Source organism: Oncorhynchus clarkii, chromosome 1, assembly GCF_045791955.1.
Source record: "Oncorhynchus clarkii lewisi isolate Uvic-CL-2024 chromosome 1, UVic_Ocla_1.0, whole genome shotgun sequence".
Lineage (NCBI taxonomy): Eukaryota > Metazoa > Chordata > Actinopteri > Salmoniformes > Salmonidae > Oncorhynchus > Oncorhynchus clarkii.
Genome location: NC_092147.1, coordinates 44035837 through 44059393, shown reverse-complemented (window position 1 = coordinate 44059393; position 23557 = coordinate 44035837). Strand labels below are relative to the sequence as shown.

At 45.0% G+C, this 23557-nt stretch overlaps 1 protein-coding gene across 3 annotated transcripts in view; it reads left to right on the top strand.

Moving 5' to 3' along the window:
• Positions 1-23557, top strand: part of LOC139407721 (F-actin-monooxygenase mical2b-like) — an 89390-nt gene that overhangs the window by 18423 nt on the left and 47410 nt on the right. For all 3 annotated transcript variants that reach the window (XM_071151590.1, XM_071151583.1, XM_071151574.1), the window contains exons 5-10: positions 1190-1291; positions 2290-2445; positions 7956-8056; positions 8912-9169; positions 22188-22303; positions 22983-23109. In XM_071151590.1, coding sequence (XP_071007691.1) covers positions 1190-1291; positions 2290-2445; positions 7956-8056; positions 8912-9169; positions 22188-22303; positions 22983-23109 — 860 coding nt within the window. The remainder of the gene's footprint in view (positions 1-1189; positions 1292-2289; positions 2446-7955; positions 8057-8911; positions 9170-22187; positions 22304-22982; positions 23110-23557) is intronic.

Sequence of the window (23557 nt, the reverse complement as noted above, 5' to 3'; positions counted from 1 at the left end):
TCAGGGGTAAAATGGTGTAGCAAACAAGTCTTTGGTTGCTTAGGCAATGCCCCCCCCTCCCTGCGGCAGCACATTTATATATTTATTGCTTAATTATTTTGAAATTCAAATGAATATAATGGTGACCGAGGGTCATTTGGCTGAACAACAACCATCATTCAAAATTCCATGACTGTCACAAGCCTGGCCTTCATGCCATGGCAATCACTAAACGGCTGTGTTTACAACAAACAATTTATTTATGTTTATTTTACTGTTATTTCATGCTTGCATATTTGTCATAAATCTGCTTTTTCCATTGTTATTCTGCGAATTATCAGCTTGCAATGTTGCTTGCCTAATTTGAGTTGATGCCAAAAACAAGCCCATTGTACATTTATGAAGCTGTATTTCAATGTTCTTCAGATTCCCTAAGCTTCACCAACTGTCCCATTCTTTTGATTTTGAACATTGGATTTAAACAAGTGTCCTGTTTTTCTCCCGGTTATTTCTTCAGTAGCATGTGGTGGCAGACTTGTCACTAGATGGATAAATATAGAAGAAGACAGAAGGAAGACTAGCCTAAATTTAGGGTTGCAGTGTGTCCTTCTCTGCAGCAGTGACCGTGTCCTTCAGGGGGTACCTCAGGAGAATGGGCCTGGCGCGTTTCTGTAAGACTGTGTGGCACGAGTGTTGAGCTGATATGGAGAGGGTCACTGTTTTCGCGCTGCATCATTGCCACTTACCACGCTGCATTGTGAAAGATTGCAAAATCCCAGCAAGACTCCAGCTATATGGGCTCCTGAGTGGCGCAGCGGTCTAAGGCACTGCATCTCAGTGCAGGAGGCGTCACTACCTAGTTCGAATCCAGGATGTATCACATCCGGCCATGATATTGGGAGTCCCACAGGGCGGCGCACAATTTACCCAGCGTCGTCTGGGTTTGGCCGGGGTAGGCAGTCATTGTTCTTAACCGACTTGCCTAGTTAAATACAAATAAAATAAATAGTTGCAGAGAACTTGGCTATGTATTTAACCGTGCCCTCACATTAATCTAAAAGCACCATGTAGTGACTCGTCATCCAATAACAAACTCGGATGAAACCTTAACAGTCATGGAAAACAGGAAATGTTTACAGTATATTGCTGTATTCATGACTTGCTGCTGTCTCGAACGCTTGTCTAATACTGTATCTTCTCCTTTTCCCAGGGCTTGGATGGAGAGCTGAGATTAGACCATCAAACCACCCCCTCACTGACTATGAATTTGACGTGGTGATTGGTGCGGATGGACGCAGAAACACGCTAGATGGTGAGAACACACGATGGAGATGTTAATGTTTGACTGTTTTAACATTGACAGGAGCCTGGAAGACCCTTGGTGCACAGCTAAAAGTTGCACACCTGAACATTTTCAACTACAGAGTTTCACTTATCCATAAAATACTAGACAGGGAAAGTCCAATAGAAATGCACACAAACAAGGTGTTACAGTATGTGAGAGGAAAAAAGCCTGAGGGAATACATGCATGTTTACACAGTGGATTGCTTCTAGCATACATTGAGGAGGCCCTTTAAAGCTATGGTTCAAAGCAGAAGTCATTCATTTTATAGGAACCGAGGTTGCTGAGTTGGGGCGAGATGGTGCGAAGCTCCTTTTTTAGCTCCAAATCCTTCCTGTTGACAGTTTGAGCTGCACTCCAAGGGCACATTGGCTGACTGGTTTTGATTGTAGTGACTAGGGGCGCAACTTTCACTGGGGACGGGGGGGGGGAACATGTCGTCCCCACATTCTGAAATTATTATTTTTTTAAATTATGTCCCCCCACTTCTAAAACCGAAGTTGCACCCCTGGTAGTGTCTACTACTCTTCATCTGCAGTTAACTCTAGTTAGCACTGGCAACATTTGAACTGCATCAGAGCACTTTGCCCAGAGGTCTACCTGGGAGCCTCAGAAGGTAAATGGCTTGTATACAGACTGACCCTGGTCATGTGACAGGTGAAAGTCAATTGCAGTATTGGCATCAGTCTTGAGTGTAGTCTGACTGCACCTAAAAAGGAAAGCAAATGGGTAAATCATCACCCAGACAATTATTACTCAAAGTTCAAAGGTAGTATTTTGCAATTCTACTATTAAATTTTTTTTTGCTTAATTAATCTGAACCTTCATCAGTCTGTTTATTACATGGTGCTATAAGAATAATACATTCAAATTATTACTCTGATTTATTACATAATCTGACCCAGTTTAATATAAAATGATTGACTTCCAAAATGTTAAGCAGAACAATAACAATACTTCCCCTCAGGTTTCAAGAGAAAGGAGTTCCGGGGTAAGCTGGCCATCGCCATCACAGCCAACTTTGTCAACAGGAACACCACGGCCGAGGCCAAGGTAGAGGAGATCAGCGGAGTGGCCTTCATCTTCAACCAGAAGTTCTTCCTGGAGCTCAAAGAGGAGACAGGTGGGTCCTTTACCAAACCTGACCCCCAACACGCCTGCATTTACCCTTCTCCAGGGCAATGACCTATAGCCTGGTCTGTGATCTCTTTGTACAGTCTTGCCAATGACCATAGTTGTCAAGACAGCACAAACAGATCTGCGACCAGGCTAATTTACCTTCTATTTACCTTTTTTTTGGAATTCTGATTCCCTAGGTGTCATCACATCAGTCCAAACTATTGTGGCTCCTACAAAAAAAGGAGTGTTGCGTTTACGATGAAGTACCAGCCTGTCGGGTAGATAAGATGTGCGTTGCCATGCTAGAACACCATGGAGGATCCTGTGCTGCTGATTTCTCTGTTTGCTTGGCTTTGAGGACAGTTGGCTCAGCAGTAAAGACATGCTGGAATCCCTTCCCGTCCAATCCCCTCTTAACTTCTTACATTGGGACGCTAGCGTCCCACCTCGACAACATCCGGTGAAATTGCAGAGTGTCAAATTCAATTTACAGAAATTGTAATATTAAACATTCATGAAAATACAAGGGTCATACATCATTTAACTTCTTACGGCTGAGATCCCGTTAACGGGATCAATATGACAACAGCCAGTGAAAGTGCAGGGCACCAAATTCAAACAAATCTCATAATTATTTTACACCATTTTAAAGAAACTTGTTAATCCCACCAGTGTCCGATTTCAAAAAGGCTTTATGGTGAAAGCACACCATCTGATTATGTTAGGTCAGTACCTAGTCACAGAAAAACACAGCTATTTTTCCAGCCAAAGAGAGAAGTCACAAAAAGCAGAAATATAGATAAAATTAATCACTAACCTGTTGATCTTCATCAGATGACACTCATTGGACTTCATGTTACACAATACATGTATGTTTTGTTCAATAAATTTCATATTTGTATCCAAAAATCTCAGTTTACATTGGCGCATTACGTTCAGTAATGTTTGCTTCCAAAACATCAGGTACTTTTGCAGATAGCCACATCAATTTACAGAAATACTCATAATAAAGATTGATAAAGATACAAGAGTTATGCATGGAACTTCAGATAAACTTCTCCTTAATGCAACCGCTGTGTTAGATTTTAAAAAAGCTTTACGGAAAAAGCACACCATGCTATAATCGGAGTACGGCGCTCGGAGAACAAAACAAGCCATACAGATATCTGCCATGTTGTGGAGTCAACATAAGTCAGATATAGCATTATAAATATTCACTTACCTTTGATTTTCATCAGAATGCACTCCCATGAATCCCAGTTCCACAATAAATGTTTGTTTTGTTCGACACAGTCCATCATTCATGTCCAAATACCTCCTTTTTTTCGCTCCTTGAGTTCACAAATCCAAATTCTTGACGCGCAGGCCAGACAAAGTAAAATAAATCCATTACAGTTCGTAGAAACATGTCAAACGATGTATAGAATCAATCTTTAGCATGTTTTTAACATAAATCTTCAATAATATTTCAACCAGAGAATTCCTTTGTCTTTAGAAATGCAATGGAACACAGCTTACCTCTCACAGGAGCATGCCTGTATGAGCTCATTGCCTTCTGGCAGACCTCTTACTCAATCAACTCTCATTATCTCCTCCTTCACAGTAGAAGCCTCAAACAGGTTCTAAAGACTGTTGACATCTAGTGGAAGCCTTAGGAAGTGAAATCGGACCAAATTTAGGACAAATTTACACTATCTCGGATCGGCAAAGAGTTGAAACTACAAACCTCAGATTTCCCACTTCCTGGTTGGATTTTCTTCTCAGGTTTTTGCCTGCCATATGAGTTTTGTTATACTCACAGACATCATTCAAACAGTTTTAGAAACTTCAGAGTGTTTTCTTTCCAAATTATCTACTGATAATATGCATATCTTAGCTTCTGGGCCTGAGTAGCAGGCAGTTTACTCTGGGCACCTTATTCATCCAAGCTACTCAATACTGCCCCCAAGCCATAAGAAGTTAAAAGCTTAACTTCTTGTTAATCCACCTGCTTTGTCAGATTTCAAAAAGGCTTTACGGGGAAAGCACACCATGCGATTATCTGAGGACAGCGCCCCGCAAGAAAAAGCATTACATACATTTTCCAACCAAGCAGATGTGACACGAATGTAAGAAATACTGATAAAATAAATCACTTACCTTTTTGAAGATCTTCATCTGGTTGCAATCACAAGGGTCCCAGCTACATAACAAATGGTCCTTTTGTTCGATAAAGTCCATTATATCCCAAAAAAGTAAGCTTCAATGGCGCGCTTGACTCCGTAATCCACCGGTTTCCCTCGTTCAAAATGAATCCCGTAAGTTACCAATAAAGTTCTTCTAAACAAGTCAAACAACATTCCTAATCAATCCTCAGGTACCCTATTATGTAAATAAATGATACAATTTAAGACGGAGAATACCGGAGACCGGAATGCGCTACAAACACTACAGCCAAAATGGGAGCCACTTAGAAAAGCAACAAATTCTAGCTCATTTTTCAAAAAAAGCCTGACACCATTTCTAAAGACTGCTGACATCTAGTGGAAGCCCTAGGAACTGCAATCTGGCAGGACTTGGTTTTATATTCCCATTCCCAGCCTTTGTAATCAGAGGTGAGCTTAATTAATTTTTTGGGGATGAATTGTCCTCGGGTTTATGCCTGCCATATCAGTTCTGTTATACTCAGACATTATTTAAAGTTTTGGAAACTTCAGAGTGTTTTCTGTCCAATACTACCAATCACAGTGGGGAGAAAAAGTATTTGATACACTGCCGATTTTGCAGGTTTTCCTACAAAGCATGTAGAGGTCTGTCATTTTTATCATAGGTACACTTCAACTGTGAGAGACGGAATCTAAAAAAATCCAGAAAATCACATTGTATGATTTTAAAGCAATTAATTTGCATTTTATTGCATGACATAAGTATTTGATCACCTACCAACCAGTAACAATTCAGGCTCTCACAGACCTGTTCTCCACTCGTTCCCTGTATAAAAGACACCTGTCCACACTCAATCAAACAGACTCCAACCTCTCCACAATGGCCAAGACCAGAGAGCTGTGAAAGGACATCGGGGCTAAAATTGTAGACCTGCACAAGGCTGGGATGGGCTACAGGACAATAGGCAAGCAGCTTGGTGAGAAGGCAACAACTGTTGGTGCAATTATTAGAAGATGTTCAAGATGACGGTCAGTCACGCTCGGTCTGGGGCTCCATGCAAGATCTCACCTTGTGGGGCATCAATGATCATGAGGAAGGTGAGTGATCAGCCCAGAACTACACAGCAGGACCTGGTCAATGACCTGAAGAGAGCTGGGACCACAGTCTTAAAAAAAAACATTAGTAACACACTACGCAGTCATGGATTAAAATCCTGCAGCGCACGCAAGGTCCCCCTGCTCAAGCCAGCGCATGTCCAGGCCCATCTGAAGTTTGCCAATGACCATCTGGATGATCCAGAGGAGGAATGGGAGAAGGTCATGTGGTCTGATGAGACAAAAATAGAGCTTTTTGGTCTAAACTCCACTCGCCGTGTTTGGAGGAAGAAGGATGAGTACAACCCCAAGAACACCATCCAACCATGAAGCATGGAGGTGGAAACATCATTCTTTGGGGTTGCTTTTCTGCAAAGGGGACAGGACGACTGCACCGTATTGAGGGGAGGATGGATGGGGCCATGTATCGCGAGATCTTGGTCAACAACCTCCTTCCCTCAGTAAGAGCATTGAAGATGGGTCATGGCTGGGTCTTCCAGCATGACAATGATCCCAAACACACAGCCAGGGCAACTAAGGAGTGGCTCCGTAAGAAGCATCTCAAGGTCCTGGAGTGGCCTAGCCAGTCTCCAGACCTGAACCCAATAAAAAATCTTTGGAGGGAGCTGAAGGTCCATATTGCCCAGCGACGGCCCCGAAACCTGAAGGATCTGGAGAAGGTCTGTATGGAGGAGTGGGCCAAAATCCCTGCTGCAGTGTGTGCAAACCTGGTCAAGAACTCTAGGGAACGTATGATCTCTGTAATTGCAAACAAAGGTTTCTGTACCAAATATTAAGTTCTGCTTTTCTGATGTATCAAATAGTTAGTGGGGCAAGAAAGTATTTAGTCAGCCACCAATTGTGCAATTTTTCCCACTTAAAAAGTCCAGAAAATCACATTGTAGGATTTTTAATGAATTTATTTGCAAATTATGGTGGAAAACTTTTGTTATTGACCAAATACTAATTTATCTCAATACTTTGTTATATACCCTTTGTTGGCAATGACAGAGGTCAAACGTTTTCTGTAAGTCTTCAAGGTTTTCACACACTGTTGCTGGTATTTTGGCCCATTCCTCCATGCAGATCTCCTCTAGAGCAGTGATGTTTTGGGGCTGTTGCTGGGCAACACGGACTTTCAACTCCCTCCAAAGATTTTCTATGGGGTTGAGATCTGGAGACTGGCTAGGCCACTCCAGGACCTTGAAATGCTTCTTACGAAGCCACTCCTTCGTTGCCCGGGCGGTGTGTTTGGGATCATTGTCATGCTGAAAGACCCAGCCACATTTCATCTTCAATGCCCTTGCTGATGGTAGCCTTTGTTACTTTGGTCCCAGCTCTCTGCAGGTCATTCACTAGGTCCCCCCGTGTGGTTCTGGGATTTTTGCTCACTGTTCTTGTGATCGTTTTGACCCCACGGGGTGAGATCTTGCGTGGAGCCCCAGATTGAGGGAGATTATCAGTGGTCTTGTATGTCTTCCATTTCCTAATAATTGCTCCCACAGTTGATTTCTTCAAACCAAGCTGCTTACCTATTGCAGATTCAGTCTTCCCAGCCTGGTGCAGGTCTACAATTTTGTTTCTGGTGTCCTTTGACAGCTCTTTGGTCTTGGCCATAGTGGAGTTTGGAGTGTGACTGTTTGAGGTTGTGGACAGGTGTCTTTTTATACTGATAACAAGTTCAAACAGGTGCCATTAATACAGGTAACGAGTGGAGGACAGAGGAGCCTCTTATTAAAGAAGTGGTTACAGGTCTGTGAGAGCCAGAAATCTTGCTTGTTTGTAGGTGACCAAATACTTATTTTCCACCATAATTTGCAAATAAAATCATTAAAAATCCTACAATGATTTTCTGGATTTTTTTGCCCCCTCATTTTGTCTGTCATAGTTGAAGTGTACCTATGATAAAAAATTACACACCTCTACATGCTTTGGAAGTAGGAAAGCCTGCAAAATCGGCAGTGTATCAAATAATTTTTCTCCCCACTGTATATGCATATCCTAGCTTCTGGGCCTGAGTAACGGGCAGTTTACTTTGGGCACCTCATTCATCCAAACTTCCTGAAAACTGCCCCCTAGCCCGAAGAAGTTAATGAAAGGTTCGGCCCCATCACTCACATGGATCATAAGATGCACACTGTATGTGAAACATGATGCACTAGGCTAATCCCTACTGTACAGTTGGTCAACTAATACAACCACCCCACTGGTTGTACGGTCAACATGATGAAGGACATAAAGGTGTTAATTATTCTTTGTTGTCTTGTTGTTGCAGGGATTGACCTGGAGAACATCGTGTACTACAGAGACAACACACACTACTTTGTGATGACTGCAAAGAAGCAGAGTCTGCTGGACAAGGGGGTCATCATTCATGTGAGTGGTGTTTGTTTTGCTCCTTTGTTTTCACTTTCCCCATATGTCATTCCCCCACTCTTCTAATCCCCAACAGTTCAGATATTCACAGCTGTGCCATTGTGCCCTATCTGCCAGAGGGTGCTAAATCTCTTTGTTTGAACTGGGAATAAAATCACAGAACAAGATACATTGGAGTGGAGTGAGAGGGGAAAAGGTGTTGCTGGGTGAGAAGGAATCTGGCACCTGTGTGTGTGTCTGGTCTCTGAAGGCTCGTTTTCATTTATTTTCTCCTTCAGTGAAGATGGACTCCTCATCCTTCCTGCTCTGAATGTGACCTCTGTGTGTAGTCTTTAAGCTCTCGTCATAGCACTGCTGCCTTGACTGGTTCAAATTGTCAGCGAGCTCTTGACTTATATTTTAAATTGTACAATGGAAATGTTTGATAAAAGAATATGATGGGGATTTGCATGTGAGGGCGCTGATCCATAACAATAATGTAGTAGACTTGTAATCCCTGTAATTGCTTGCTACCAGGTGGAACCTGTCCCTTTGTTTTTTTTAACCAGCTGCTGAAACAGACTTGTACTACGTAGTTTTTCAAAGTCTGCTTACGTGTTCAGAAATGTTGAACAAAACTGTCTATGGCAACTGTAAAGTCTTTAGGGCCGGTTGCCATCACCTCAGTCTAATCTACACATGATGAAGAGGTAGGTAGGTAGGGCCCTGATGTTTTCCTGACCATATGATCTGACCAGGAGAATCTTAAGCCCCAGTTATAGTCTCCAACTAGGACTTGGTAGAGGTGGCGCTCTGATTCTTTCAGAGCAATAGCATTCCTTTTCCATCAACCTGCCCTGTTTCTTTGTCCTGCAGGATTACATTGAAACAGAGAAGCTGCTGGGCCAAGACAACGTGAACCAGGAGGCTCTTCTCTCCTACGCCCGTGAGGCGGCTGACTTTGGCACCAACTACCAGCTGCCCTCTCTGGACTACGCCATCAACCACTGCAACCAGCCCGATGTGGCCATGTTCGACTTCACCTGCATGTGTGCCTCAGAGAATGCGGCGCTGTTCAGGGAGAAGTGCGGACATCAGCTACTGGTGGCTCTGGTGGGGGACAGTCTATTGGAGGTGAGCGGGCTTTACGTCATACTGATGTTGTGGGTGAAATGAATACACATTATGTCACTCCATAGCAAAATGGAGTAAAACATTTTGCAGCAGAAACCAAAGAAATGCCTTTCTTATTGGACAACTTCAGGTTTCCCCCCTCCCTGTTCAGTCTGTTTTCATCCGTATGGTGTGCCGGGATATAGATTACTGTTCATTTATTTTCTCATGCTAGTCAATTCTCAAAGCTTTGTCTAAATGCCTCAAGTCACAGGAGCCAACAGTAAATGTATTTTATTGGGATCCCCAATGCTGCCAAGGCAGCAGCTCCTCTTCCTGGGGTCCAAACATGAAAAAAAACAAAACAAATAAAATGAATAATATACTGTGCCAGACCAGGGGGTTGGGTCAAAATGTTTACACAGATCAGACACGGACAGAGTAGAATTAGCTCCGTATCAAAGGTATTTATTAAAATAAAAGTCCAAAAGAAAAGAACCGGTCTCCCCCAAGAGACCCTCTCCGGGCTACCGTCTTCTGGGCTCCGGGTCTTTCTGTATCCTGTGGGGATTAAAAACTGAACTCCCTCCTGTTACCTCTGATACCGTCCCCGACTATACAGGAGTCCTTTCCTCCCCCAGTCTCTCCCCTGAGTGCTGCTCTTCTTGAGGCTTTATGGGACTTGTACAGCTGGTGAGCAATCAGCCCTTGATTACTCACCAATCGCCAATCACCCCAATTAGTCCTGGCTGGAGAGCCTGTCGAGACCTGGCAGACCCCCCTCGCCCTAACTCTGTCGCGGAGGGGACTGTCATCAGTGCGACGTATGTCGCCCTTCCCGATAGGGCATCCGCGTTTCATGCATCCGCGTTTCATGCATCCGCGTTTCCATGCTTCGCCCCTAATCTGTGTACAACAGAAAAAGAGAGGCGTTGAAGGGACAAGAACCACCTGGTGACTGGATCGTGTGTCCCTTCCCCTGGCCATCCAGACCAAGGGAGCATGGTCTGTGACCAGTGTGAAGTGGGTACCTAACAGGTAATACTTGAGTGCACCACATGTATCTGGGACCTAACGGCCTCTAGTCCCATGTCATATGCATCCGTCTGGACCAACATCGGCAGCTGGAAATTGGGCAATACGAGAATTGGATGAGAGCAAAGCGCTTCCTTCAGGCGGCTGCACGCCGCTTCTGTCTCGTCCGTCCATTTCACTGTTTTCTGGAGGCGGGCCCTGGTTAGATCATTGAGGGGGAAGCAAAAGCCGCAAAGTTGGGGATAAACCGGCTATAGTATCCTGCCAGTCCCAGGAAGGACTTGACCTGTGTCTGGTCAGGTGCTCTTTCCAACCTTGCCTGTGGATGAGGATATCATCCAAGTTCTATCATCCGAAGAACTTTGTTCATCAGTCTCTGGAATGTGGGCGGGGCTACGTGGAGACCGAACGGGAGCACCTGGTACTGATACAATCTGTTTGGTGTTGAAAACGTTGTCTTCTCCTGGGAGGAGGCTGCCAACGGTACCTGCCAAGATCCTTTGGTCTTCAACGACCCCCATCCTCGACATAACGTCCACTTCCTGTTTCACGGCCTTCCATTGTGCCTCCGGAATCCGATATGGCCTCTTTTGTACCGTTTCGCCGGGTATGGATGTGGTGTTCAATGACGGTCGTGCGGCCCGGATTCTCTGAGAATGTTCCGATCGACAAGCTCCCTGAGCTCTTGCTTCTGGGCCAGGTCGAGGTCCTCATTGCTCGGGACCACCACTGATACCATTGGTGTCCTGGGTCCCGACCATAACATGGCCAAGGCTGGCCTCTCAGCCATTTCTTCAACAGGTTCATCACCCGGGCTGCTGTACGCCGTAATTGATAGGTCCCAGCTTCTCGATCACCTCGTATGGCCCGTGCCATGTTGCCAGGAACTTACTTTTTGCCATGGGGATCAAGACCAACACCCTGTCTCCCACTTGGAGTTCTCGGGGCTGGGCTCCCCGATTGTAGGCTTGGGCACGTTGGACATTCTCCATATGTTCCCTCACGACTGGCCATATGGCTGTCATCCACTCCCTCATTGTCTCCACGTGCTCTACCACGCTGCGTAAGGGGGTCAGTTGGGCTTCCCACACCTCCTTGGCGAGGTCCAGTAGGCCGCGTGGCCTCTTCCCGTAGAGGAGTTTGAAAAGGGAAAACCCCGTGGAGGACTGGGGTACTTCTTGGATTGAGAACATTAGGTGGAGTAGTAGCTGGTCCCAGTTCTTCCCGTCCTGCTCGATGACCTTCCTTAGCATTTGTTTGAGCGTTTTTTTTTTTTAACCGTTCGAGGAACCCATCTGTCTGCGGGTGAAAGGAGGTCCAGATCTGCTTGATCTGCAGGAAAGCATACATCTTTCATTAGGCGGGACAAACTCAGATCTCGTTCGGGATGCCCACCCAGCTAAAGAAGTGGAACAGCTCCCGAGAGATTCCCTTGGACACCGTCACCAATAGGGGAATGGCCTCTGGATACCGCGTGGCATAGTCTACAATTAACAGGATGTACCGGTGTCCCCGTGCTGTTTTTACCAGGGGTCCCACGATGCATTCAAAGGGAACCCCGATGAGCGGTAGGGGGACCCGTGGGTTTCGGAAGTGTGCCTTTGGGGCAGTCATTTGACGCTCCGGCAGCTGCAACAGTAGTCTTCCACGGCCCTCCTCATCCCGGGCCAGTGGAACCGGGCGGTGATCTGTTCCCGGGTCTTCTCCATTCCCAGGTGCGCCCCCAACAGGTGGGTGTGGGCCAGCTGAAGAACAGTTCCCACATACTGTCGTGGCAGCAACAATGCCTCTCGAAGTTCCCTCTGTTGGCGCGACACCTGATACAAAAGGTTATTCTTGATTTGAAAATGGGGGGATATCGCCAGTCACTCACCCCTCGGAAGTAGCTGTCCATCCACTGCTATCACTTGGGCTGCGGCAGCTTTCAAGTTAGGGTCCTCCCACTGGGCCGTCCCGAATTGTACCCTCAGTTGGCCCCCAGGGGATGTCTTGACTGGTCCCTGGAACTCGAGGAGGGGGAGGCTGGTCTCTTCCTCCTGTGGTTCCCCAGGGGGGGCCGGGTTCCAGCACCCCCTCTAACTCCGGACCCGTAGATACAGGTTTGTCAACCGTTCTCTTCACAGGTGACGGGTCGTCCTCACTCATCTTCGGGTGGCTCGTACCTTCTTCCTCAGCTCGTGACCCCACAGGGCCGCGAACAGTGGACAATCTCTTCCCACTAAGAGAGGAACCAGCAACTCTTGTACAGCACCCACCATCATCTGGCAATTACCTTGTGGCGTCACGATGTTGGCCCATACGGTTGGATACCGCTTTGTGTCCCTGTGAACACAGGAAATGGACATCTCCCGTTTGGTCTCCTGGTTCAGCAGGCTCGTGGTTACGAGGGTGAACGTACTTCCGGCGTTTTAGTAGAGCTTCCGTGTCATGTCCATCAACCTTCACCGGGACCATGGGTGCAGTTGATTCGTGGTGTGCCCAACAGGGGGTGACGTAGTTCACTCCGTGACCCACCTCGCTTCCGGGGCTTGCTGATGGCATCGACTCCTCTCAAGCTGGGGAATTCCAGGCCATGTGCCCCCGGGTGCCACACTCAAAACGCCTCCTTTGGTCTTTATCTACCTGTGGTTGTTTGTGGCGGACCTAACGCAGCCGTCTCTCTACGGGTTTGCGGTCCTTTGGCGCTGCCAACTGTCGGTTCGGGGTACCCAGCAGTGGGGCTGTCCTTCCGACTCCTTGAATGAGTCACTGACTCGGCCCGGCTCCCACTCAGCAGGGCCTGAGTGTTCTGATGCATCTCCACTGCTTCCAGGAGGCTGTCCAAGGTCTGGGGCTTGCATAGACTCGCTGCCCTCTTCATGTCGTGGGGTAGTGCCCGTTGGATGCAATCCTGGACCACTTTGTCTAGGATGGAGGAGGTGGGTACGTCGGTGAGGAGCCATCCCCTGGTGACGCCAGCAGACTGGCCCACTTCTGCCTCGGCCATCCTTCCAGTAGTGCTGTCCGTTCAAATGTACAGAGGTAGGTTTCAATGTCATCTTCTGTTAGCTGACCTGCTCTACGCCACAATACATAATATCCTGCCTCTCTCTCAAGCTTCAGAAACACGAGATGGCTCCAGCCCTATGAGCTGTTCTGGCCACCCACCTACATAATACAATAGGTAATACATTGCGATTTAAAAAAAATAATGTTTTATTAATCTTTATTTAACCTCTAGCGAGCAATCCCGTATCCGGGAGCGTAATCATAGCCTCAAGCTCATTACCATAACGCAACGTTTCCTATTCATGAAAATCGCAAATGAAATGAAATAAATATATTGAAACACAAGCTTAGCCTTTTGTTAACAACACTGTCATCTCAGATTTTCAAAATATGCTTTAACCAAAGCTACACAAGCATTTGTGTAAGAGTATTGATAGCATAGCATTAAGCCTAGCATTCAGCAGGCAACATTTTCACAAAAACAAGAAAAGCATTCAAATAAAATCATTTACCTTTGAAGAACTTTGGATGTTTTCAATGACGAGACTGTCGGTTAGATGGGAAATGTTCATTTTTTTTCCAAAAATATTATTTGTGGAAGAGAAATAGCTCCGTTTTGTTCATCACGTTTGGCTAAGAAAAAAAAAACGAAAATGCAGTCAACACAACGCCAAACTTTTTTCCAAATTAGCTCCATAATATCAACAGAAACATGGCAAACGTTGTTTAGAATCAATCCTCAAGGTGTTTTTCACAATTCTATTCGATGAAAAATCATTCCTGGTAGTCGGTTTCTCATCAAAGGCAAACGGAAAATTACTGCAGCTGGAGATTACGCAATAATTGCAACGGAGGACACCAAGCGACCACCTGGTAGATGTAGTCTCTTATGGTAAATCTTCCAATGATATGCCTACAAATACGTCACAATGCTGCAGACACCTTGGGGAAAACGTGGAAAACGTAAGCTGACTCCTAGCTCCTCCACAACCATATAAGGAGTCATTGGCATGCAGGGCTTTCAAAAAATGGGGCACTTCCTGGTGGATTTTTATCTGGGTTTCGCCTGTAACATCAGTTCTGTGGCACTCACAGACAATATCTTTGCAGTTTTGGAAACGTCAGAGTGTTTTCTTTCCAAAGCTGTCAATTATATGCATAGTCGAGCATCTTTTCGTGACAAAATATCTTGTTTAAAACGGGAACGTTTTTCATCCCAAAATTAAGAGCGCCCCCTATATCGAAGAAGTTAACCAGGTAAGCTAGTTGAACAAGTTCTCATTTACAACTGCAACCTGGCCAAGATAAAGAAAAGCAGTGCAACACAATCAACAACAGTTACACATGGAATAAACAAGTGTACAGTCAACACAATAGAAAGAAAAGTCTATATACAGTGTGTGCAAATGGCGTGAGGTACGGCAATAAATAGGCCATAGTAGTGAAGAAATTACAGTTTAGCAAATTAACACTGGAGTGATGGATGAGCAGATGATGTGCAAGTGGAAATACTGTTGTGCAAAAGAGTAAGTAAATCAAATATGAGGTAGGTAGATTGGGTAGGCTATTTACACATGGGCTATGTACAGCTGCAGCAAATGGCTTACTGCTCAAATAGCTGATGGTTAAAGTTAGTGAAAGATATACAAGTCTTCAGTGATTTTTTTTTTTTTTTTGCAATTTGTTCTAGTCATTGGCAGCAGAGAATTGGAAGGAAAGGTGACCAAAGGAGGTGTTTGCTTTCGGGATTACCAGTGAGATATAACTGCTGGAGCGTGTGCTATGGGTGGGTGTTATCATGTCCGGTGAGCTGAGAAGGCTTTACCTAACAGACTTATAGATGACCTGGAACCAGTGGGTCTGGCGACGAATATGTAGCGAGGGCCAGTCGACTAGAGCATACAGGTCGCAGTGGTGGGTGGTACAGTGGGGCAAAAAAGTATTTAGTCAGCCACCAATTTGTGCAAGTTCTCCCACTTAAAAGGATGAGAGGCCTGTAATTTTTATCATAGGTACACTTCAACTATGACAGACAAAATGAGGGGGAAAAAATTCCAGAAAATCATTGTAGGTTTTTTAATGGATTTATTTGCAAATTATGGTGGAAAATAAGTATTTGGTCACAAACAAGCAAGATTTCTGACTCTCACAGACCTGTAACTTCTTCCTTAAGAGGCTCCTCTGTCCTCCACTCGTTACCTGTATTAATGGCACCTGTTTGAACTTGTTATCAGTATAAAAAGACACCTGTCCACAACCTCAAACAGTCACACTCCAAACTCCACTATGGCCAAGACCAAAGAGCTGTCAAAGGACACCAGAAACAAAATTGTAGACCTGCACCAGGCTGGGAAGACTGAATCTGCAATAGGTAAGCAGCTTGGTTTGAAGAAATCAACTGTGGGAGCAATTATTAGGAAATGGAAGACATACAAGACCACTGATAATCTCCCTCGATCTGGGGCTCCACGCAAGATCTCACCCCGTGGGGTCAAAACGATCACAAGAACAGTGAGCAAAAATCCCAGAACCACACGGGGGGACCTAGTGAATGACCTGCAGAGAGCTGGAACCAAAGTAACAAAGCCTACCATCAGTAACGCACTACGTCGCCAGGGACTCAAATCCTGCAGTGCCAGACGTGTCCCCCTGCTTAAGCCAGTACATGTCCAGGCCCGTCTGAAGTTTGCTAGAGAGCATTTGGATGATCCAGAAGAAGATTGGGAGAATGTCATATGGTCAGATGAAACCAAAATATAACTTTTTGGTAAACTCGTCATGTTTGGAGGACAAAGAATACTGAGTTGCATCCAAAGAACACCATACCTACTGTGAAGCATGGGGGTGGAAACATCATGCTTTGTGGCTGTTTTTCTGCAAAGGGACCAGGACGACTGATCCGTGTAAAGGAAAGAATGAATGGGCCATGTATTTTGAGTGAAAACCTCCTTCCATCAGCAAGGGCATTGAAGATGAAACGTGGCTGGGTCTTTCAGCATGACAATGATCCCAAACACACCGCCCGGGCAACGAAGGAGTGGCTTCGTAAGAAGCATTTCAAGGTCCTGGAGTGGCCTAGCCAGTCTCCAGATCTCAACCCCATAGAAAATCTTTGGAGGGAGTTGAAAGTCTGTGTTGCCCAGCAACAGCCCCAAAACATCACTGCTCTAGAGGAGATCTACATGGAGGAATGGGCCAAAATACCAGCAACAGTGTGTGAAGACTTACAGAAAACGTTTGACCTCTGTCATTGCCAACAAAGGGTATATAACAAAGTATTGAGAAACTTTTGTTATTGACCAAATACTTATTTTCCACCATAATTTGCAAATAAATAAATAAAAAATCCTACAATGTGATTTTCTGGATTTTTTTTCTTCTAATTTTGTCTGTCATAGTTGAAGTGTACCTATGATAAATTACAGGCCTCTCCTTTTTAAGTGGGAGAGGTTTCACAATTGGTGGCTGACTAAATAATTTTTTCCCCCACTGTATATGGGGCTTTGGTGACAAAACAGATTGCATCCAGTTTGCTGAGTAGAGTATTGGAAGCTATTTTGTAAAAGACCTCGCCGAAGTCGAGGATCAGTAGGATAGTCAGTTTTTCGAGGGTATGTTTGACATTTTATTGCATGACATAAGTATTTGATACATCAGAAAATCAGAACTTAATATTTGGTACAGAAACCTTTGCAATTACAGAGATCATACGTTTCCTGTAGTTCTTGACCAGGTTTGTACACACTGCAGCAGGGATTTTGGCCCACTCCTCAATACAGGCCTTCTCCAGATCCTTCAGGTTTCGGGGCCGTCGCTGGGCAATACGGACTTTCAGCTCCCTCCAAAGATTTTCTATTGGGTTCAGGTCTGGAGACTGGCTAGGCCACTCCAGGACCTTGAGATGCTTCTTACGGAGCCACTCCTTAGTTGCCCTGGCTGTGTGTTTCGGGTCGTTGTCATGCTGGAAGACCCAGCCACGACCCATCTTCAATGCTCTTACTGAGGGAAGGAGGTTGTTGACCAAGATCTCGCGATACATGGCCCCATCCATCCTCCCCTCAATACGGTGCAGTCGTCCTGTCCCCTTTGCAGAAAAGCATACCCAAAGAATGATGTTTCCACCTCCATGCTTCACGGTAGGGATGGTGTTCTTGGGGTTGTACTCATCCTTCTTCCTCCAAACACGGCGAGTGGAGTTTAGACCAAAAAGCTCTATTTTTGTCTCATCAGACCACATGACCTTCTCCCATTCCTCCTCTGGATCATCCAGATGGTCATTGGCAAACTTCAGACGGGCCTGGACATGCGCTGGCTTGAGCAGGGGGACCTTGCGTGCGCTGCAGGATTTTAATCCATGACTGCGTAGTGTGTTACTAATGTTTTTTTTAAGACTGTGGTCCCAGCTCTCTTCAGGTCATTGACCATGTCATGCCATGGAGTTCTGGGCTGATCCCTCACCTTCCTCGTGGGGCATCAATGATCATGAGGTGAGCTCTTGAATGGAGACCCAATCAGGGTGATTGACCGTCATCTTGAACTTCCATTTTCTAATAATTGCACCAACAGTTGTTGCCTTCTCACCAAGCTGCTTGCCTATTGTCCTGTAGCCCATCCCAGCCTTGTGCAGGTCTACAATTTTATCCCTGATGTCCTTCCATAGCTCTCTGGTTTTGGCCATTGTGGAGAGTTTGGAGTCTTTTTGATTGTGTGTGTCTTTTTGATTGTGTGATTGTCTGTCTTTTATACAGGTAACGAGTTCAAACAGGTGCAGTTAATGAGTGGAGAACATGAGTTTCTTTAAGAAGCCAACAGGTCTGTGAGAGCCAGAATTCTTACTGGTTGGTAGGTGATCAAATACTTATGTCATGCAATAAAATACAAATGAATTACTTAAAAATCATACAATGTGATTTTCTGTATTTTTGTTTTAGATTCTGTTTCGCACAGTTGAAGTGTACCTATGATAAAAAATTACAGACCTCTACATGCTTTGTAAGTAGGAAACACTGCCAATTTTGCAGGTTATCAAATACTTGTTCTCCCCACTGTGTATATATTACACACACGCAGAGAAAAGAGTCAGCCTGATAATTGATCCCTGTGGTGATAGGGGTTGCAACAATGGGGGTGGATAATTTCAGAAAGAGTGTCCAGATTGTCTAGCACAGCTTATTTGTACGGGCCCAGGTTTTGCAACTCTTGCAGAACATCAGTTATCTGTATTTGGGTGAAAGAGAAGCTGGGTAGGCTTGGGAAAGTAGCGGATTGTGGATTTATTGGTGGTGAGTGTTACTTAGCCTCCGTGCAGTAGGCAGCTGGGAGGAGGTGCTCTTTTTCTCCATGGACTTTACAGTGTCCCAGAAGTTTTTTGGAGTTTGTGCTACAGGATGCACATTTCTATTTCGAAAAAGCTAGCCTTTGCTTTCCTGACTGACTGCGTGTATTGGTTCCTGACTTCCCTGAAAAGTTGAATATCGCAGGGACTATTCAATGCTAGTGCAGTTCGGTCTGGAGTGAACTAAGGGCTATATCTGTTCTTCGTTCTACTTTTTTTTTTTTAATTGGGCATGCTTGTTTAAGATGTTGAGGAAATTACTTTTAAAGAACGAGGATACCCGGGCCAGGTTGATTAGAAAGGCCTGCTTGCAGAAGTGTTTTATGGAGCGTTTGACAGGGATGAAAGGTGGTCATTTGACCGCGGACGCAGGCAATGAGGCAGTGATCGCTGAGATCCTGATTGAAAAGAGCAGAGGTGTATTTGGAGGGCAAGTTGGTCAGAATAATATCTGAGGGTGCCCATAGTTACGGATTTAGGGTTGTGCCTGGAGGGTTCCTTGTTAACTTGTGTGAGATTGAGGGCATCTAGTTTAGATTGTAGGACTGCCGGGGTGTTAAGCATATCCCAGTTTAAGTCACCTAACAGAACGAACTCTGAAGATAGATGTGGGGCAATCAATTCACATATGGTGTCCAGGGCACAGCTGGGAGCTGAGGGGGGGTCTATAACAGGTGGCAACAGTGAGAGACTTATTTTGTAGAGATTCATTTTTAAAATTAGAAGCTCGAACTGTTTGGGCATAGACCTGGAAAGTATGACAGAACTCTGCAGGCTATCTCTGCAGTAGATTGCAACTCCTCCCTATGGCAGTTCTATCTTGATGGAAAATGTTGTAGTTGCAGATGGAAATCTCAGAATTTTTGGTGGTCTTCCTGAGCCAGGATTCAGACATGGCAAGGACATCAGGGTTGGCGGAGTATGCTAAAGCAGTGAGTAAAACGAACTTGGCGACGAGGCTTCTGATTTTAACATGCATGAAACAAAGGCTTTTTTGGTTACAGAAGTCAACAAATGAGTGCCTAGGGACACACAGGGCCTAGGTTAACCTCCACATCACCCGAGGAACAGAGGAGGAGTAGGATGGGGGTACGGCTAACGGCTATCAAAACTGGTTGTCTAGTGCGTTGGAGACCGAGAATAAAATGAGCAGATTTCTGGGCGTGGTAGAATAGATTCAGGGTGTAATGTACAGACTGGTATGGTGGGGTACGGGTATAGTGGATTTAAACCCAGGCACAGAGTGATAAGAGGTTCCATCTCTGGAAGGGCTAGTTATGCTGGGTGAGGTCACCACATGTGTGGGAGGTGGGACAAAGGAGGCATGTTGAGTGGGACTAGGGGCTCTGCAGTAAACTACGACAATAACTATCCTAAACAGTGTACAAGGCATATTGACATTTGAGAGAGACAAAGCGAGGCATAAAGCAATCACAGGTGTTGATAGCTAGTCAACAACGGGTAAGACAACAACCAGTACAATGGTGATGAATGGGCAGAGACAATACAAAATATATAAAAAATTGCAATCCCTGTTGTGCCGCAAGGTGTTATCTTTAAAAATGTATATATTTTTATTTATAATATATGTATGGTTTTATTTCTAGCTTGAGTTACCTGGGGTGGCAGAGTTCCATGTAGTCATGGCTCTATTTAATACGGTGTGTTTCCCAGCCTCAGTTCTCGACCTGGGGACTGTGAAGAGACCTCTGGTTGCATGTCTTGTTGTACCGATGAGTGTCTGAACTGTGTTCCAACTGCTTTAACAGACAGGTCGGTGCCTTCGACACATCAATACCTCGCACAAAGACCAATAGTGATGCAGTCAATCAAGAGAGATTGACATACATGTAACTGACATCCCCCCCCCCCCCCCCCCCCCGTGTACATCTAAATGCAGTATGTGCTACTTTCTTCTGGACCAACTGCAATTTACCTATGTCCCTCTTTGCCACACATGACCACACAACTGGGCAGTAGTCCAGATACAACAAAACTAGCACCTGTCTGGTCGACTGAGATGTCAAGAAAGCAGAACAACTCCTTAACATTGTCACGAACCGGCTCATAGTACGCAACAAAAAGGTGATAATATGTGGTGATAATAAATATATTTTTGTTATTCCTTAACTGAGGAAATGTAAATACAATTAACAGTGGTGTGTGTGTAGTGAGTAATCCATAGTGTAAGTGTGTGGTTGCGTGCATAAATGTGATAATGAGGTGTTGAAAGGAGCCAAAGCAAACAACCAAAAACTAACAGTGTGTCTGCATGGAGAGTCTCCTCAATGAATGGGGAAGAAGTGTGTATATATCTCGGGACATACCCGGGCCCAGGTGTGTCCCATATCGCTGACGACCCTCCCAGCTCCGCTTGCCGACATCCTAATAAGGAAAACAAGAGTCAAGACAAAGAATACGGCAGACAGAGTGGGAGGGTCGTCACAACATGGACAGACCTCTAACCCATTTCAGCAACCGAGTCTATGTTTTGACCATGACAGCTTACGATCTTTTTTATTTAATTTAACATTTTTATTTTACCTCTTTATTTAACTAGGCAAGTCAGTTAAGAACACATTCTTATTTTCAATGACGCCCTAGGCAGAACGACAGATGTGTACCTTGTCAGCTCGGGGATTTGAACTTGCAACCTTCCGGTTACTAGTCCAACACTCTAACCACTAGGCTACCCTCCCGCCCCATTTTGGGTTACACCCAGCTGTTGCTCAATAACCACGTTATTCAATATTACATCCTAAATTAAGCTTAGCATTGAGTGAGTGATTTGTCCCAAAAACGATGCTTTTAGTTTTTTATATATATTTAGCACCAGCCTATTGCTAGTTACCCATTCTAAAACTGACGTTTAGTTATTTATTTTGTCGTAGCTGACGTTTACTTTTGAGTCGTTAGCGTTCATTGAAACACAAGCTTTATTCAAGGACATTGGAAAGTCATTAGTAATAACAGAAAACAATTGCCCAAGCCGGCTGCCCTGTGGTACACCACAGAAAACCCTCTGTGTTCTATTAGATCGGTAACTCTCAATCCATAAGGCAGATGATGCAAATCCATAACACAAGTAATTTTTTTCAGCAATAGTTTATGATCAATGATATCAAAAGCTGCACTGATGTCTAACAAAACAGCTCCCAAAATATTCTTACTATCAATTTCTTTCAGCCAATCATCAGTCATTTGTGTCAGTGCTGAGCGTGTTGAGTGCCCTTCTCTATAAGCATGCTGAAAGTCCGTTGTAAAATAACTTTTTGATCAAACATGATTATTTTCAAAACGTTTGCTAATCCCTGGTAACAGGCTGATTGGTCAGCTATTTGAACCATTAAAGGGTGCTCTGCTATTCTTGGGCAGCGGAATGACCTTTGCCTCCCTCCAGGTCTGAGGGCACACATCGTCTTCTAGGCTTAAATTGAACATGTGGCAAACCGAAGTCACAATGTATTCTGCTACCAACCTCACTAATTTAGCATCCAGGTTGTTAGTCCCAGGTGGCTTGTCACCTCTTCTTACAGTAGATCAGATGAGCATTTTTCTTCCCACACATATTCCCTTTAGACAGTTTGAGAACATTCCTAGCTTGCTTGATGTCGCTGAACAATCAGTGTGTCCTGCTTTGTATGCGTGTAGTGTGTTGACCCATGTTCTCTCTGTCTATAGCCCTTCTGGCCCACGGGGACAGGCTGTGCTAGAGGGTTCCTGGCTGCCTTTGACACGGTGTGGATGGTGAGGGGCTGGGCGCAGGGCAAGACCCATCTGGAGATCCTGGCAGAAAGGTACAGTAGGCTGGAGATGTTTACATATGAGATTCTAATGACGGCTTTCTGTGTGGCGCAGCGGTCACTACAGACCCGTGTTCGATCCCAGGCTGTGTCACAGCTGGCCGTGACCGGGAGACCCATGAGGCGGTGCACAATTGGCCCAGCGTCGTCCGGGTTAGGGGAGGGTTTAGCCGGCCGTGATTTCCTTGTCCCATCATGCTCTAGCGACTCCTTGTAGCTGACTCCGGTCGCCTGCGGGGCTGACTTCGGTCGCCTGCGGGGCTGACTTCGGCCGCCTGCGGGGCTGACTCCGGTCGCCTGCGGGGCTAAGTGAGCAGTGTGTCAAGAAGTAGGATCGACCTTCGCCTCTTCCGAGTCGTAAGGGAGTTGCAGCGATGGGACAAGACTGTAACTTCCAATAGGATATCACGAAATTGGGGAGAAAAAGGGGATTATATTGACATTTTCTTAATCCAAGTTAGGAGAGACCGGTTCCAGTCACTTTGGAAAAAATTGCTATCAGGTGTCTACATTCAAATTATGATTAGATCCATATTGCTACATGTTAGAAACGTTTGGTTATCCTATTAGTGGAAGTGATGGTGATTTTGTGTTTGTCCCACTGTATGACAGGTAATCTGTTGCTCTGGTTTTAACAGAAAATTAATGATTTCATCTCATGACATGTTTGTAGGGAGGGCCTCTACAGGCTATTACCCCAAACAACGACAGAGAACATCTCAAAGAACTTTGATCAGTACACCATAGACCCGGTAACACGGTACCCTAACCTCAACTCCAGCTGTGTCAAGCCACATCAGGTTCGTCTGAGATGGAGAATACCTCACATTTACATTTTAAACAGATCAATTGTGTTGTCCTATTTACAGTGTATTCAGACCCCCTGACTTTTTCCACATTCTGTTATGTTACAGCCTTATTCTAAAATGGATTAAATTAATCCCCCCCCCCCCCCTCATTAATCTACACAGAATACCCCATAAAGAAAAAGGTTTTTAGAAATCTTATTTACATAAGTATTAAAACCCTTTGCTATTGATCATCCTTGATGTTTTACAACTTGATTGGTGTCCACCTGTGGGAAATGTAATTGTTTGGACATGATTTGGTAATGACATGACACGGTTTATGCTCTGACATGCACTGTCAACTAAGTCATGAGGTCGAAGGAATTGTCTGTAGAGCTCTGAGACAGGATTATGTCGCAGCACAGATCTGGGGAAGGATACAAAAAGAAATATGCAGCAT